Source organism: Eleutherodactylus coqui, chromosome 1 (genome assembly GCF_035609145.1).
Source record: "Eleutherodactylus coqui strain aEleCoq1 chromosome 1, aEleCoq1.hap1, whole genome shotgun sequence".
In the NCBI taxonomy this organism is placed as follows: domain Eukaryota; kingdom Metazoa; phylum Chordata; class Amphibia; order Anura; family Eleutherodactylidae; genus Eleutherodactylus; species Eleutherodactylus coqui.
In genome coordinates this window covers 163,406,000-163,424,873 of record NC_089837.1, presented here as the reverse complement: position 1 = coordinate 163,424,873, position 18,874 = coordinate 163,406,000, and the positions used below count along the sequence as shown (strand labels likewise).

The window sequence follows — 18,874 nt, the reverse complement described above, 5'->3', positions numbered from 1 at the left end:
TGTAAGTCTCACACTAAAACTAAACCTAACCCTCCATCCAACCCAAATCAGGACCTTTGGGGGCGTACCCTAGCTCTTAGCTGTCACTCTAGGTCTCCACCCATTATTCTGGTGGAGACACAATACACCAGTACCGGCCCGCTGTATGCTTCCTTTCATTAGGAAGCTACACCGCAGCCGGCAACCTACTTGTATGTGGCTTCCTTCCACTCAGGACACACTGCAAGAGCTGAAGGGTGGAAAGCATAGGACAATGGGCTGGAGCCTGTCCTGCTGAATAAGGGGACGACGGATAAGGCATGCCACAGATTTCAAAAATAAAAGACCAATAATTAAAGCTGAGTTTTTTCACTCTCCCCAAAAGGAAATTACCGTATATACCGGCGTATAAGACGACTTTTGAACCCCGAAAAATCTGCTCTGCAGTCGGGGGTCGTCTTATGCGCCGGTAATACAAAAAAAAAAAAAGTGTAAAAAAAAAAAAATTCATTACTCACCTCCCACGGCGTTCTGTCGCGCTCCGGCAGGATGTCGCTCGCTCCTCGTCGCCACCGCAGCATAGCTTTCTGAATGCGGGGCTTGAAATCCCCGCTTCCAGAAAGCTAGTACACACGCCGGCAGCCATGACAGCATTGAATGGCTGTGATTGGCTGAAGGCGCACGTGTTAGCAATCACACCCATTCAATGATGTCATTGAATAGTGTGATTGGCTGAAGCCACGTGCGCTTTAGCCAATCACAGCCATTCAATGATGTCATGGCTGCCGGCGTGTGTATTAGCTTTCTGGAAGCGGGGATTTCAAGCCCCGCATTCAGAAAGCTATGCTGCGCCGGGGACGAGGAGCCAGCGACAGCCTCCCGGAGCGAGCGACATCCTGCCGGAGCGCGACAGGACGCCGTGGGAGGTGAGTAATGAATTTATTTTTTTTTCACCACTGTATACCGGCGTATAAGGTGACAGTTGGGGGGTCGTCTTATACGCCCCGTCGCCTTATACGCCGGTATATACGGTAAATCCCATTCATACACGCAGTATATTTGGTGAAACTCTACATTGTGGAATCCACATGTGTGAATCTATGCCAATAAAGATCTCTGTACTACTATAAGCTTCAAAAATTCTGGAGCAGTAATTACTTAGCTAGTAAAAGAAAGTTGGGGTCTGTTCCCCCACATTTTACTCTATGGCTGCATACACCCGTAGGCATGAATCTGGGAACACGATGGCACAGCAGGAGTTTGTGCGCACAATATGCACTATTAAATCTAAAATTTCAACTTGATCTAGAACAGGGATGCACAACTTTTTCTGATTCAAGGGCTGCATTGTACTTTTGAACCGTTCCCAAAAACCATAATAAATCTTAAAGCGATATTACCATCTAAGACATTTATAGAATGCCAAAAACTAGGCCATATATGCCCAACAGGTGTCTCTTCCACTTACGGGACTCCCAGTGTCTGGTTAAGAGACTGGGGATCCCCCACTCCCCCATTGAGTAATCAAGAGAGGAGACGACCATGCATGGATGTGGTGCGTCACAGAGTATAGGAGCTGTGACAACCGTCTAGCGTTTAACCCTTTCGAATCCAATTTTGGATTCAGAGTTTCCTAAAAGGCTTTCTCTTTTTGCTGTTATACAACGGTGCCATCTGCTGGCTAAAGCCAGTGTGTGTGCACCAGAGAGGCTCCGACAGCGGAATGGCTCGCAATAGACGGTAAGAATACCCTGTCGGACGTCTTCTGACACTGAAGCTGTACACGCTTCAATCAGACTGAAGGAAGATGTCATTTGCTAAGATTGTCACATAGGATTAGAATTAAGGTCTTATTCACACAGGTGAGTGTGATCTGAGTCAGTGAAAAACTGACTGATTTCACTGCGAATGTGCTTTACACCAGTTCATTGTGTTAACCTGCAAACATCATCCAACAGTAATCCATTTCTCCCGGGCATCAAAAAAGCTGAAGTCAATTTCAAAGCTATCTAAGTGAATGGGTGCGTGATAGAGAACAAGAAAGGATTGGAATAAAGCATTTTATGAAACCACCAACGTGAGCCTTACATGCGGCTTCCTAGAATGTCTCACTATGGGCCAGCCGCCTCACAGACCAGTATGTGTCAAGGCATCCTAGAAGCTCACGACTGGGTAGGGAAAAAACAATTTGTTTGCTTACAAGTCTTTTACAGCAAGAAATATTCTTGGTATGGATTTAGCTCAGGATCGCCTCGGTAATCTGTAATCCCCCAATTAAGGGTATACTATTACTACTTGATTTTGCATACATGGAAATGAAGAAAAAAAAAAGTTCCTTACAGAAAATGAAGGATTTTACAAGTCTCCAAAAAAATCCCAGTTGCTCTGTTCATTTAGTGAATATCTTTGATCCCACCCCAACCCCCTCAAGTATCGTAGCTAACAACAAGCGCAGTGTTATATATTCTAGCTCAGCACAATCACATAGTCAATATACAGCACAGCCACAGTGCAAAGTGACATCAATAGAAAATAAGCTGCCTGCTTCCACAAAATACAGCGGCAGACCAGTTACACCACTTTCACACAAACTTAACACGGGAAACATTTCTGTGCCCACGGTAAGGCCGCCTTCACACAGGCGGGAAGATATTTTGAATGGAGTCGTACACATGAGCAATGTGTTCAAAACAAATTGCTGCATGTTTGATCTTTATCTCGCCCGTGTGGAGCTAGCCTAAGGGCTCATGCCCACGGACAGGTCGGATTCAGCAGTGGAATCAAACCCGGTGCCCCCCAAAGACCCCATACTCACCTGTCCGGATCCGCAGCGACAGTGTCGTCCGGCAAGCATGCACATGATGCGGATTCCCACCAAACTTCCGCTGTGTCCACAGTGCGGAATATTGCAGGACGGAAACCTTGCATTGACTGCAACGGAAGCAGTCCGTGTCCTTTTCCACACAAATTAGAACATGCTGCGATTCTCCCCCCACGAGCGGTGAAAAGAAAATCGCAGATTTCCGCTCGCGGCCTTGGGAGAATCACTTTACACAGCATGTCTCTGGACGGACATTGCTGCGGTTGTCCGACTGCGATTTCTGCAGCGACAATCCGTCCATGGGCATTCGGCCTTAGTCCCAGCTCGACCACAGGTTTGATAACACAAACTCAAAGCATCAGAGTATCACGACACTGTCAGTTCAGATTACATCTGTAGTCAGGTTAGGGTTACTCTGGTGTGAAACTGGCTTGTACGCTCACACATTTTGTGAAAATGCGTACTGAAGTCTGCATCCAATTCTGCACTATTTATGTGGGTTTTGACATGGATTTGCAGCAGACTTCACCTCTACAATTAACGTGGTGAAATCTGCTAGCGGTATATGTGAATGTACCCTTACAGATCTTTTTTTTCCTACTTATACAAAACAAGCAATACAATAACTGGCTACCATATAACATACAACACCTAAGAAATGTCACATTGTGAAAAACTACAAATCATCACTAAATCCACCTTGGTGCTAGAGATTTGTCTTGCAAAGTAGTTCACTATCATAAAACAATCACTGTGTTTGTGTTCTAAACACCATTACAGGTCCTACAAGTCTTTAGATTTAAAGGGCACCGGTCACGTCCCCACAGAACTATAAACTAAGCTATAGTGCTGTTGGTGACATGACAGGGATATTATATATTATACTCGCCCTCTCCTTGGTTCCTGCAGTTAGAAGGTGAAGATCACGCTGCACAGGAAAGTCTGACTCTTTCCAGAGTCCCGTGCGCGCACTTCTCCCATAGACTTGTATTGGAGATACAGAACTCTGAGAAAAGTCAGATTTTTCTGCACCATGCAATCTTCACCAGGTAATAGCATCGAAATGCAGGAGGGGGCATGTATATATATATAAAAATAATAATAATAATATACCTCCCCCGACTCCCTGTCACTCCCCCTAACAGCGCTATAACTTAGTTTATAGTTCTGTGGGGAAGTGAACGGGCCCTTTTAAGGCCCTATACACATTTGACAAAAGACTTGTCTATGGGGGCTACTGATTTCGGGGAAATCAAGGATCAAGCATGTTTAATATCAGTGTCCGGTCCTTTTGATAAGCTGCTTCCAAAGGCTTTGGGCCGCCGGCACGCAAACGGGGCGGATTCCAGCTGCGAGATCTCACAGTGGAATCCAACCCTATGTCCCAGCAGTGACCCCTGCGTACATGTCCGATGGCTTCGTGTGCAGGCGGTGTATGTACTGCGGATGTGTCAGCAGTCTCACATGCGCAGAACAGAGTGGGACGTGCCGTCACTAGGCGATAACGCGCATCCCAAGGGCCGTCTGCACTGCTCACTGCGGAAGGGCCGCAGGACAGATGGCAATGGAAGCCGTCTGTGCCAGACCCGCACCAAAATAGAGCATGCTGTGATTTTTTTTCCCCCCCAGTAAGCGGAAGAAGGGAAAATAAATAAATAAATAAAATTAAAAAATAAAAATAAAAAAATAAATAAATAAATAAATCACAGTTCATTTCTGCTTGTGGACAGGGAAAAGCGGTTTTACATAGCATGTTATGGGCAGTATCTGCTGCGGGATCCAGAAGTGGATGCCCACTCTAGATCCTGCAGTGCAAAGACGCCCATGTGCAGAGGACCTTCTAGTAATAGCCTTCTCCTCTGCCCCCATGGAAAGCACATGAACACTTGGCTGAACCAAGTACTCATATATGGTGAAGTCAGGGGAACAGCCTTCGGTCAGCAGCTAGTGAAGTTGTATGAGCACCAGATTGGTATGCTGGCTACATATATAACCTAAGCGGCTTCTGGGTTGTTCTGGAAGCGTAGACCTGCTTGAATGTATATGAATGGACACGTAACGAACCTAATATTTTAATAACCAAAGTACTTCTCCCTTTCTTCAGCAAGGCATAATAAGCGCTTGGGATAAAATACTACAGCCTACTATTTTGACCACTCATATGTATAAATACAAGCTAGTAGCGTCCTCTCTAGCGGGACTGAAATCCTCAGCCGGAGAGTCCAGTTACACAACATGTTATATTTATACTCCTGTAATTTGTAGCATGTGTAAAACCAGACAGAGGTCTTATGGAGTAAACTGCTGTAAACAGTGCATTCGAGAGGACTACAGAAAGGGAGCACACTAATCATTAGAGAGAGCCCCCAGAACACCTCCCCAACTCTCCCCATAAGGCCGGGCTTACACGACCATATCTCGCAGCATGCAGGCAGCAAGATATACGCATGCGACACGCAGTTATTACACAATGCCATTGCGTACTGGCAGCGTACCACCCATTGATATGAACTATGTTGGCATGTATGCGCATAATAGACCACGTCGCGACTTTCCTTTTGCACGTATTCCGTGTGAGCAGTAACATCGGATCAGCGATCTGAACACTGTATTCCGCTGGCAAAACACATGTGCAGAATACACTATGCCGACACGCTTGTGTTAGCCCGGCCTACGGGTGCATTCACACGGGCGAGAGCGAGTCACGCTTGACATTCTTGGCCGCGAATGCATCACAGAGATACCCCGTCCGTGTGTGGGAGACCACACGTCTGCATGTTCTACTCCTCGTCGAGACTCGCACGAAAATACAACACGCTGTAATTTCGCCATCTCTAAGCATCGCTGCGAAAGAAAACTCATTAATGTAATTACACCTATTACAAATAACCGGTTGCATTTGCGTGCGAGTTCTGTGCGTCTCGCAGCGCTATTTCTTCCAGTACATCTGCGACCAGAGGTTTCAACACAGATGTGAAGGCGGCCTTAGCACTGCAAACATGGAACAGTAAACAAATCTCTAAATTGAGACTCTTGGACAAACAGGTTTCATATTTGTGCAGGACAGGGGAATCGTCGCAGCTGAACGGTTCTGTCTATGGACAAAACTGAACAGCAGCAGGCGGACACCATTGACTATATTTGGGTCCGCCCACTTTTCGGATGAAAGAAAAATCGTTGCATGGAGCGTTTTTTCCCCAAGTAATTGCAGCCAGATCTGCGACAGAAACGTTCGTCCGGCGGCTCAAACACAGATGTGAATCCTCCCTTACCTGCACGGTATCTCCAGAACACTCTAGAGCCAAAGCTATACGTTTCCAGGATCTGAGCGGTAATGGCGTACAGAACAGACACGGAGAAGGAAGTGGCAGCATACAATGTTGTAGGTGTGTGACAGAAAGGAAGCGGGTCCCTATGAATGAGCAAGGCCTGGCAAGCAGGTGGAAGGATGTCATTATGCTCAACTATTTCTTCACTCCCTCATACACTGTCATGCCAAAACAAAGTGCAATCTACACTGGAGCGCTGCCAGGCTATACTTCCCGAGTGTAGCTGGCACAGCGAGCGGATGTCAGACAACAGCTGCACAGCTCTCCACCCGGCTCACCAAGTCACAGCACTCTGTATGGTGGCCAAGTCAAGTTGAAAGGAACAATGTACGCTTAAGGATTCATTTGTTACAAGTTACTGAAAAAGCCCAAAAGCAACAAACTAACCACTGTAAGAAGTTAATGGGAGTTATGCAGTGTAGCACAGTGAGCTGTGCCGTTTCCATGAAGCTGAGGAAACAGAACAGCTTGCTATGCTTTGCTGGTTATGTAACTCTTATTGACTTCTATGGGAGTTACAGAGAGCGCAGCTCAGTTTACCTCAGCCATTTGTCAACCCGACCACCTCATATTGAGTGTTGTTCCCGTCCCAGCCATGTTTAACCGAGATAGGAACCCCCCCCTTTATATTTTAAAGGCCTATTTAGACACAACGATTATCGCTCAAAAGCCGTCTTTTGAGCGATAATCGTTGTGTGTAACTGCACTTACATCGTGCAGTTTTCGTTAAACAGTCGCTCTTCGTTGTCTTTCAGCGTGCAGAAAGACAAGGATGAGCCTTATCAGGGATTCACAGCAGGATACAGCTGATACTATTGTTTCAGCTGTATCCCGCTCCTTGATGACAGGCTGGGTATGAAGAACAGAGCGGTCCAGCTGTGTTCTCCATACCCCACACGGAGTGCTCGGCTGTATTAGAGCCGGGCGCTCCGTGCAGAAAACAGCAGGATGCAGAAGACAAGCGGAGACACCCAACTTGTCTTCTGCATCCTCCACTCGCAGCACAAGGTGATCGCTCATCTTGCGCTTGAAATTACAACAATTATCACTCAAGTCGCTTGAGCGACATCTTTTGAGCGATAATTGTTGTCTCTTAATGGGCCTTAATACACTAAACTTTGTTTGCTAGTGAGTGTTCCTTAGAACCACAAGGCCGGGCTCACACGGCTGTATGCATAAAACCCTGCCCGAGGTTCTACTGCTGTGCAGCCGGCCTATCGCAGCGACATTGCACTGCACATGGCAGAGTATCTCACGCACACTGTCATGCGCAGTCTTTTTTTTTCCATTTCAATTTGCCGCGCTGTCACTCCGCAACTGCACACATATAAGCTGCCCATACACAACGTAATTACGCATTGATGGCGTTGATAACGTGCCTATAGAGAACAATGGGCTCTCTTGCATGTAATACGTGGCAAAAGAGAACATGCTCGGTTATGCAATGCATAAACGCCATCCCATTTTCACGCCGTGGTGAGTTTCATTCATTTGACTGGGCATGTTTTTTTGTAGTACATTTGCTACATTGAGTGACGTGTCAGGCCAGGTCAAAGTCCAGCGGCACTGTCATGCCTCAGTCAACAGCAGCACTAGGGAGCATCAGGACCAGTTATCGCCCACCGATCCATGTGAAACCCCCTGGATTTAAGAAGTTTTCACATGGAAACAGCCTTGCATGCCTGCGGGGCTGAAGGAGTCCCCGGCACAGCTGTTAGAGCCGTGGCAGGGGATCGCAATGCTCTCCCATTGCTTCCAATGGGGCTGGCGCTGCTGCAACCACTGGCCCCATTGAAAACAATTAGCAATATTGCAAAAAGAAAGGACATGCTGCGATTTCTTCTCTGCATAGCATCGCAACGCGGTGCTATATGCATGGAAACATCGCAAATATGGATGAACCCATTTTATGTTTGTGTAGCAAAGATCTTATCAATCTAGCCTATTAAAATAGACATTTCAAATGCACATCTTAAAGTAAGGTTGGGACATCGAAAACCGATATACTGAAATATCGATATATCGCTAATGCTTTGGCGATACTTTTCATCGATATTGTTATGTCCTATATATCGGTAACATCGATAGTTTAAGGCGATATTATATCGATTTTAGTAAAGCAGAAACGTGTCTTGTGGTCCGGTGACCATATTTTCTTTCTTTACATTCTGCCCTTTTCTTTGTGTTGGTTCAGGATGTAGTTTTGCTCGAGGCACTAATGAACTTGTAAACAAGTTCTAGAAACTTTTGGAAAGTGTGAGGTGACTGTCACCAATAAGGTTTGCTGCAGGCAAAACGACTCTCAGAAACAGTGGGGTCTTCGGCCCCTTTTCCACATGCGTTTGTTCATCGCGTTAGACGCAGGCTCTGAACGCTGGTGTCTGATGCGATGGCTGTTGGCAATGCTTTCTAAATGAAAGCATTTCCAGATGCAGATGGAGGGCTGCGCTGAACGCACGAAGGTCGCGTCCAGAGAAAGGGACGTGACATGTCATGCGTTCAGCATCTAACACGAACGCAATGCCCATAGAAAAGATAGGAGACCCATCTAACGCAATTACAATTCGGGGCACTGCGTTCGCGTGACCAGGCTCTGCATTGTTTACAAGTTGCCATGGAGACAGTTGGTCCCTCAGCGGCAACTTGAAAAAAATGCAGGGCACGCGGCCCCACAAACACACAAAAATCATGCTTACATCCCGTCAGCTCCAGCGCCCATCTTCTGGCTTCCTTGTAGCTGGCAGGACCTTGTTTCAGTGTGTTTACCTCCAATCATCTTTCTGCACTCCCGGTCATGTCTGCTCGGAGGAGCATTGTGAAGCGAGAGCACACGAGCAAATTAATATTTCTTGGCTCATTAGATAACGATTATTGGGGCCAATGATAAACTTTTTTTCATACACCTAATTTATATTATATGTTTCATCAGTAACTAATATATTTCCATGATGTTATTAATAGCTATACGTTAATAAATTCAACAGTTTAAAGTTTTAAAAGAAAACTTTATTTTTGTTGCTTGTTGCTTTAATAACCCAAGACCTGTTTTATTTTTATACAGCGTTTAAAAAAGTCGATATATCGAAATATCAATAGTTTTCCACTGATATTTTACAATAATCGATAGTATCGTCTATCGCTGAACAAACTATTGACCATCGATATCCCAACCTTATCTTAAAGTGCTTTGGAGTTTATGTGCCTCATTCATTAAGACAGGCATGCCTCCTAATCAATTTGTTGCAATCTTTACTTGTTGGGGCACAGGTAAAGGTCCATTTACAGGTACAGATTATCACTCAAAATTCGTTCAAACGATAGCAAATGAGCGATAAGCGTTGCGTGTAAACATGGCCAATGTTCACTTTTCGTCTGAATGATGATTTTAAGGTGAGCTTAAAATTCATCGTTCAGCCGGAGAGAAGATAACAGGTACAGCATGCTACGTTCTGCACAAGAGTCAGAGATTACATTGTATTCTGCTGCCAGCCGTGACCAGAGCTGAGTGCAAAACTCAGACCACATGCTGTGCTGTGCAAACAGCTCCAGGAGGCCCTTTTACATGCAAATGAAGATTATAAAGTGCTAATGGTCATTAGTGTCCATTAACACTTTATGCAAAATGATCGCTGAAACTGTCAATCTTTCGACACGTCACTTTTTGTTTACATGCAACTGACAATCGTTGGAAAGATTGTCTTTGCGTGTAAACAGGCCTTACGTTATAGTCAACTTGTTGGGCTGCAGAAGGCCACACTCCCACACATTATATGAAACTAAGCCAATGGATAACTATCTAATGTTTATGTAGAGGGTGTCTGGACTCTCCTGAAGTTGTCTGTCAGCAGCTTATCCCCCTCCCTGTTAAAACCACATGAATGCTTAGCTGAGCCAAATGAGCGAGACAGGAGGAATACTATCGCGTGTTCAGCTGACAGCCATCTAAAGAGTATGGCTACTGTAACAACATAAACTAGCAAGTATAGACGCATCGGCATGGGTCACTTCATGCTGCATGAACATCACTAGATCTATAAACAGTATAATATTTAGAATAATTGCTCTCTCGCTAAATATACGTTGGAACCTTTAGTGACCAAAAGTATTTTGGTTACAGGGAATTTAATACTATGCTTAGGATAGGCCATGTGTCTGGATAAACAATGAAGGTGATGGGTTGTACAGCAGGTATCAGTACCACTAGCGAGAGAGAAACCCCATCTACATCCAGCGTGGGGTCCATAGACAGGAGAATGTCCGTCAGCGGCTGGCATCAAGAACACTTCTATTATCCTATACGGAATCCTCTATTACATCCTGCTGTTTTGTCCACGGCTGCCAATGCAGACTACAATTTTCCAGCACTTCATGTGTAATAATGCATCTGGCTCTCAGCAGCCCTCCTTAACCCCTTCCACGACATAACAGTCTGATCCGCTCCTTACAAGCCTTCAGCACCAGGCGCTGCACACACCGTCCTATTACCATGCAGTCTCCTGTTGCTGCTATCCTACGTTCCACAAGGCCACTGCCGAAGCAAATCAGGTGCAGTGAAACGTCGTCAAATGTGGTACAAGGATTTTTCAAAAATCATGTCCGAAGACGGGGGCATTTCCAACAAAATTATCCTAAGAGCGATATACTAGACAGCAGGACCCAGCGTGAATGCCAAATGGTGCAAAGGGTTTAAGTCACTCCCATCATTGCAGGTTTACGGTAAGAGAAGGTTATTGCCTCAGCAGTGAAAAATATTACACTACAGTTTAAGGCCTCATGTCCACGGGGAAAATAAGAATTAAAATCGGCAGCAGATTTTAACTCTTCTCCCGCCCGCGGATCCGCACCCCATAGGGATGCATTGACCACCCGCGGGTACATAAATGCCCGCGGATCGTCAATAAAAGTGATTTTTAAAAAAATGGAGCATGGAAAAATCTGGACCATGCTCCATTTTCGTGCGGGTCTCCCGCGGGGACGGCTCCCGCGGGCTTCTATTGAAGCCGTCCGGATCCGCGGGAGACCTAAAATAGGAATTTAAAAGAATTTACCCATCCGTAGTGGACCGGGAAGGTCTTCTCTTCCTCACGGCCGCATCTTTCTTGCTTCGGCTTGGCGGATGTGCCCGGCGCATGCGCGCGGCACGTCGGCGACGTGCCGGCGACATGCCGCAGCCGTGACGAGTTCATCCGCCGGCCGAAAAAGAAGATCCGGCCGTGAGGAAGAGAAGACTTTCCCGAACCGCTCCGGATGGGTAAATTCTTTTAAATTCCTATTTTCAGCGCTCATGTCCGCGGGGCAGGAGGGACCCACTGCAGATTCTACATGTAGAATCCATAGCGGGCCTGATTTTCCCCGTGGACATGAGGCCTAATACTTCTGACTCTGCGCAAATAAGGCAAATTAGCATGTCTTAAATTCGCACACATTTTTGGCTTATTTACTATTCAGAATACAACAGTTTTTTTTACAGTGCATCTTACGTGCCATAATGCGCAGTGCGACTTTCTTTTTCAATTTTCTGCTCTGTTTCTTAGCAGCGTTGCAAATGAATGCCGCACATACGCAATTTAATTGCTTATCTACTGCGTTTATCAGACACCCGTAGAGAATAGCGCTCTAGCGCCTAATACGTGGTAAAATAGAACATGCTGCATTCTTTTTTAGACTCGTTTCTATGCAATAAAAATCCGCTAGTGTAAGTGGGTCAATGAAAATCAATGTACTTTCATTTACTGCATAACACGCGGTGAAATAACTTCTCCCACGATTTTTGTGCATAGGCAGTGCTTTTTTTCTTGCAAAAGCTTAACTGCAACTTGTGATTTTCTTGTGCATTTTTTATGCAATTTTGCCTCGATTCTTCTAGCAAAAGTCAAGTGGAGTTTCTAATGTTACAAGCACATCGCACGAAGATAGCAAGTTCGTGCTTTGCGATGTGATAAAAAGGAGGCTCCATAGGGAAACGTGGGAGATATAAAGAAAAAAAAAAAAACGCAGAAAGATAGACATGCCGCGGTTTTTTTTCTCTCAACATCACAAATGTGAAGGAAACCATTGGTTTCATAATTCTGCATTTCACTCACTCTCGCATCGCACGATTTTATCTCAATTGTGAAGGCCCCCTAAAGTTCTATTCCACCCTTAGCAGCAGAGGATTATAAAGGACGTCATTCCATTTTCTGACCTTGTGTAAAAGTAGCATAAACTACATACAGTAAGGCCGCCTGCACACGGGTGGGTCGGACCCCGCATATGGGATTCCCGCAGGGGAGTTCGACCCAGTGACCCCAGCTCACCTGTCCAGCTGCTTCTGCACACGCTGCGGATGTACCGGCCAGAACTCCGTCAACATGCGCAGTAGCCACCGGCGCTGGGGCGGAGGTTTAAGCGTATCCTGCGATACTTCCGCAAAGTGAGCACTGTGAAAGTGCGCTGAGACGGATGGCTTCCATTGACTTCAATAGAAGCCAGTCGTGCGTAGCCCGCACAAAATCGCAGCATGCTGCGATTTATTCTCCGCAAGTGGAAAATCGCAATCGATTTCTGCTCATGGAGATGAAATTGTGTTCGGCCATTGAATACTTTGTGCTGTATCTGCTGTGGAGTCCGGAGGCAGACGTCCTCTGTAAACCCTGCAATGCAAATAGGCCTGTCTGCAAGAGGCCTAACTTACAGAAGTAAAAGGCACATACTTGCCTTTCAAACTCCCTGCAGCTCCAGTATCTCCCATCTAATAGGCCCATGCAGATTTTCACTTTAACAAACCCCATTCAGCCACAGTGGGAGAGTCATGTTGTAAATTATCAAATCCGCAGCACACTAAGGCCGGGTTCACATGGGTGATCGCAATATCCCCGCGAGAAGATCGTGAGGAGATGTCGGTGTCAGCGATACTTTTTCTCGCCAAAAACATCGCTGCCACTTGTGATTTTCTCAGGAGACAGACAATAAGACTTTATAATGTTAAGGCATTTCAAGAAAACCGCAAGTTCGTGCGTTGCGATGCAATAAAACGAATGTTCCATAGGGAAACATTGGCGATTAAAAAAATAATAAAAAAAGCAAAATGTAGGAAGTTAGGGCAGCCATGACACTTTTTTTCAGGCAACATCGCACGAGTGAAAACATTGCAAATGTGAAGGAATCCATTGAAAAGCATGGGTCTCATAATTCTGCATTCTCACACGATTTTATCACCCGTGTGAAACTGGCCTACGTCACAGAAAAGCGTCACACTTTTCACTGAAAATAATGTAATGAGTTAAATTTGTGGTAAAAAATCCGAACCAAAATCTATAACAGTCATGTTAAGATATTCTTGCTAAAACAGTCCACTTTGCGCTCCGAGGCTAAAAGCACGCCGATACCGACCAACTATGGGCAGGACTGGCATGGCTTCAGACATCAGTCATTGCTATGGGTGACGGTAAGTGCAAACACTGAGGACAATGACATTTACAACAGGCCAGTTCTGATGGAATGGGCCATCAGATCCTTGGCAACAACTTCCCCAACCTCCTTCACAGAATTTACAAGCCCAAACCAGAAGTGTCTCCAATAAACTGAAGAGATGCACAGCTTTCCATTATACTTTTCCTATGTAGGTTCCAATCTTTGCTTCGAGAAGACTGCAGTGGTCCAGGGGAGAGTTCACACAATGTAGATTTGTGCTGCAAGTCAGTAGCAATTTACATTTTAATACATGTCAACGGGGTTGCTCAGACCCAATGCATATGTAGGAGGGGAAAAAATATATATAAAAAAATATATGTATATCTATATATATCTATATATCTATATCTATCTATCTCAAATATTTAAGTCCACAATATGCCCATAAGGCTGTAGAAATACAAGATGCACTAATATCATACACGGTATTAGCGTACCTTCACGCCACCAGGAAGCTAGGGGTTTGACAGGAGAAACGCCCCTCTCACACCCCTAGCTCTCTATTGGGTGACTTATTCAAGGTCCTACCAGCACGCTGTGTGCTGACTGTTGACTGCCATGGACACTTAGGCCTCCTTCCCATGGACGGATTTCCGCTGCGTTGCCCGCAGCTATTAGGTTCTATTGAACCCAATAGCTCAATGCTCACGGTGCGGAATTCCACCGCAGAATTGCGCACCGTGAAGTCACCCGACCTCACCCGCGGCATGTTCTATTTGCCGCGGGTGTACGCGCAAATGGCTTCCATTGCAGTCAATGGAAGCCCGTCCGTCACGCTATCTTCCACTGTAGTACAGTGGAAGATAGCGTGAAACCGCTTCCCCGCCCACCACGTCATATGACGCGGCCGGCGTGTCATGTGACGCTGTGGGTGTGTCATATGACGCGGCCGGTGCGTCACATGATGCTGCGGCGCATGCGCACCGAAGTGTCATGCGGGACGGAAGACGCCGGATCCGCAGATAAGTATGGGGTCTCTGGGCGGCGCCGTGACGGGCTCCGCCGCAGAATTCACGGCCGTGTGCAGCCGGCCTTAGTGTTAGGGATGTTTCATCACTTTGCCTTACATTGTGAGTTAAAAATGCTTTCATGTAACCTGGAAGCATTAACAGTTAACAATGTAAGGCAAACAGGTAAGACATCCGTCCAGCCTACTGCAGGAGCGGGGATCACCGCTCTGGGGACAAGACCGCAGGTGCGGGCAAGCGCAGCGCCGCTCATAAAGCCACAACACCTGGGAGCTGAGCGATGGGGAGGCAACAGTGGGGGCGTGGACAAAGGAACACAGCGCTGGGACCAAAGTACAGCAGCTCGGAGCACAGATCCGGGGAGCAAACTTAAAGGGGTTGTCCCGCGCCGAAACGGGTTTTTTTTTTTTTTTTCAACCCCCCCCCCCGTTCGGCGCGAGACAACCCCGATGCAGGGAAGTAAAGAAAGTTTACCGGAGCGCTTACCTTAATCCCCGCGCTCCGGTGACTTCAATACTTACCGCTGAAGATGGCCGCCGGGATCCTCTGTCTTCGTGGACCGCAGCTCTTCTGTGCGGTCCACTGCCGATTCCAGCCTCCCGATTGGCTGGAATCGGCACGTGACGGGGCGGAGCTACACGGAGCCACTCTCTGGCACGAGCGGCTCCATAGAAGACTGCTGAAGACCCGGACTGCGCAAGCGCGGCTAATTTGGCCATCGGAGGCCAAAAATTAGTCGGCACCATGGAGACGAGGACGCTAGCAACGGAGCAGGTAAGTAAAAAACTTTTTATAACTTCTGTATGGCTCATAATTAATGCACAATGTACATTACAAAGTGCATTAATATGGCCATACAGAAGTGTATAGACCCACTTGCTGCCGCGGGACAACCCCTTTAAGGCCCTGGGAGGCGGCACAGAACAGTTATACACGGCAGCCAACCCATATTTTTAAACCAATCAGCACGGGGGGGCGTCACCTCCTGTCACTCGTCTCCACCAGGACTTTCCGGTGGCGTCAAGATACACTAATACCGAAATACACTGGTTTTCACCCCTTCAATGTGTAAAGTAAAATCCACTATAAATCCACAGAACAACCGAAGGCAAAATTCACTTTTAACCCATGCAGCAGTTGCAGAATAACTGAGTATTTGCAGCGAGATCCACGGCAGAAGCAGCCCAGAACTACCTGTACACATAAGACAGCTGGGGAGGACCGCTACCCTCCCCTGGCATAGCGTCCATGTGTGCCGGATGTGGAGAGGGGAGGAAGCTGCTGCCGCCTCCAGCATCTGCCTGAGGAAGCATCAGGAGGCCGCTCATGATCGGTCGCACCTGCTGAAATCTAATGTGTGGCCAGCCTAATGCCCCATTTACATGGGCAGGTGACTGCATGAGTGCCCACGTCACCACTAAGGGCAAACTGGTTTGGTTCAATGAATTTTGAGTGCCAATTGTCCCGTGTAAACGGCCCATAAGGTGTTCTGTACGCATTACATTATCTCCGTGTGTCACTATCTGCAGTTTAGTACTCCATTGTTAATGAATAACCTCAAGTTTATCTCCTGATGAGCTCTCTGCCCACAACACCAGCACTAAACTGGTCTTAATGACCCTTTAATCAACAACCCCTTTCTTCTAGGGTCCCATTCACTGAGGTGGATATATATATATATATATATATATATATATATATATATATATATATATATACACATATACACATATACACACACACACACACAGTCAGTGTCGGACACCATTGATTTACATTAACAAACTTTTTTTTGCAAACCAATCATTTGCATAAAATAAATCTGCATGTCCCATTTCCTTCCATTATTCATGGGCCTAAAATCGCCCATTAAAAAGCCGTGGGATCACAAATACGTAGCAAATAAGCAGGTTTTTTTTGCATGTTGCCAGAAGACAAAGGGTTAAGAAGGTGCCCTCAGTGGGGCCCGCTTGTATTTCCTTTCTGCACACAAAAACACACAGGGAATACGGATGTAGAAAACGCACGCGACGCGCGCTAAAAACGTGTATTTTCATAGACTGACATTCCATATGCCCGTGTGGAAGAATGCACGGTTTTCAGTATGTTAGTATGTGCAGTTTTGGTGCGGGTGTTTTTCTGACCCCATTACAGCACTATTTTTCATGTAAACAAATGAAATACACCCCCCCCCCCCTCGCAGTCACTTTTTCCCCCGCTGTCTCCAGAAACATGCATTTAAAAATGTAGTGAATTTGCCTAAAACAGTTGTCACAGCATTTTTTCCTTTTTTCACCCCCCATAGACCGCCATGGCACGGGGACGGGCTGCGGATTGTCTAGGTGACCGTTTTTTCTGTACGTCTAAATACGCCAATTTCATTCAGTGTCTCCCTATTCGGCCGGTAAAAAAAAACCATGGATCCGATATGAACAAAAAACACGCCGTGCGAAGGCTGCGATTATACGGGGGTGACTGAGCCCAAACGGCGGCGGCATCGCTCAGCGGAGGAAGCTCAGGCGCTGGCATCTCCCCTGGATAGCGACACGGTTACTATCTGCGCACTGATTACTGTTAGAATGTAACATTTTGGGGTCAGACTGAAAATTCCTACATATAAACCCAGAAATAGTGAGAATTGGCACAGCGACCGGAGAGCAGCCCTACTGCCTGGAGCCCGTAGCCAGGGGATTCATAACTACCAGCGCCCACCAGCTGAGCAGACTGGCACCACCATGCCGCCCCCGCCCGCAGCCACCTGCCGCCCCTCGCCCGAGCCCCCGCTCACCCGCCTGGGTTGTGTCACTCAGGTCCTGTCGCGCTGCGCTCCGCGGAAACTCTCTCAGTTTCCTGCCGCTCAGACTGAGGCAGCCGGTGACCGCAGCTTCCTCCAAGGCTCTCTCCAGCGAGCGGTTCCAGGCTGCAGGCCCCACACCGGTCCCCGAAGCGGCGGGCAGGCCGTGACCGTTATGTATAATTCCAGCATAACCGGACACGGCTGAGCTTTCAGCCAACACCGCGGCCGCCATCACACCGACTCCTCACTGAGTCTGCGCAACCAAGCTGACGGGAAACGCGAGCCAGGGGCAGGGACCGCTCGTACCGCGCATGCCCGGCATACTCTCTGAAGTCAGTCTACGGCGCAGGCGCAATAGCCTAGCGGATGTCTCCAGAGCGCATGCGCTGCTCGGGCTCTTCGCCGAGACGCTTGGCCCGTCTCACGCAAGCGGCAGCGCATCTGCGCCGTAAACAATGCGTATATGCGCGTGTATCAGCGCATTGTACTGTACTGGTTCGGCGCTGTATGTGCACACGGTTGCACCCCTGCACTGATTTAAAAGGCTGTTTAACCCAATGAGGTCCAGATGTCTTATTTACCCCGCGGTTTAGCATTGTATGTCACACATCTCTTTACGTATTTGCGCGCTCCCTACGCACTTCTTGATGCACGTACATGTACAATTTTTCCCACATTTCTCAAGCATGCCAAAAAATGGAAATAAGAATGAAGCCAGTGATATCTATGGCTTTTATTCCGTGTTTTGCGCGTGTGTCACACAAGTGTAAGCGTATTTGTGGCACGTTTTTTTTTGCACAACGCACTTGTGCAGTAACCCTTTGAAATCAATAGGCTCTACTGACTGTGTATTGCACACGCTAAATTTTTGCGCACAAATACACCTATTAAACGAATTGGCCATGGCTGGGGGCATCGGTGAGCGTGCGATTATGCACGACCCGCACATGCAAAAAGTGCAGCAAAAACACTTGCGTATGCAAATACTCAAACGTTTGTTTGAATTCAGCCTTAGAGCAGGAGCCATTATACTTTGTCGCTGTTTTCAGAGTAAGGGCTCATGTCCACGGGCGGGTCGCATTCTGAATGTGAGAGTCCGCAAAACAAACCTTCCAGTCCGCAAAACAAATCCGCATGCTTTAATCAGTTTGCGGATGCCCCTGGGCGGCTTGATTCGCAGGTGCCCCACGCAGATTCCGCAAATCAAATCTGCCCATGGACATGAGCCCTTAGGCTTCCTACTCCCAGGCGAGTGCGAGATCGCCCTCATCAACATGCAACGCCCAAAGATAAGACAAGTTGCGATTTTTTATGTATATAATCCTATGCAAAAGAATGGCGTTCCTTTTCGTGCGTCTTGCAATGCACAAATCTTGTGAGATTTTCTCAGCCGTGTAAAAACGTATTTCCGCACAAAAAAATTGTACATGTAATACGCAGAAAATAAAACCCATTGATTTCAATGAGTTCATGCACGTGCGCATATTTGCCACACACAATTCTGTTGTGCAAAAAAATAAGCACACAG

At 46.9% G+C, this 18,874-nt stretch overlaps 1 protein-coding gene across 6 annotated transcripts in view; it reads right to left on the bottom strand.

The window, feature by feature from the left end:
* Positions 1-17,614, bottom strand: part of LRCH3 (leucine rich repeats and calponin homology domain containing 3) — a 71,424-nt gene extending 53,810 nt beyond the window's left edge. For 5 of the 6 annotated variants that reach the window (XM_066602891.1, XM_066602910.1, XM_066602882.1 and 2 more), the window contains exon 1: positions 17,338-17,598. In XM_066602891.1, the coding sequence (XP_066458988.1) occupies positions 17,338-17,578 (241 nt within the window). In that variant the 5' untranslated portion in view covers positions 17,579-17,598. Of the gene's footprint in view, positions 1-17,337 lie in introns of all 6 variants that reach the window. The other variant, XM_066602927.1, reaches the window with a different exon arrangement.
* Between the last annotated feature and the right edge of the window lie 1,260 nt (positions 17,615-18,874).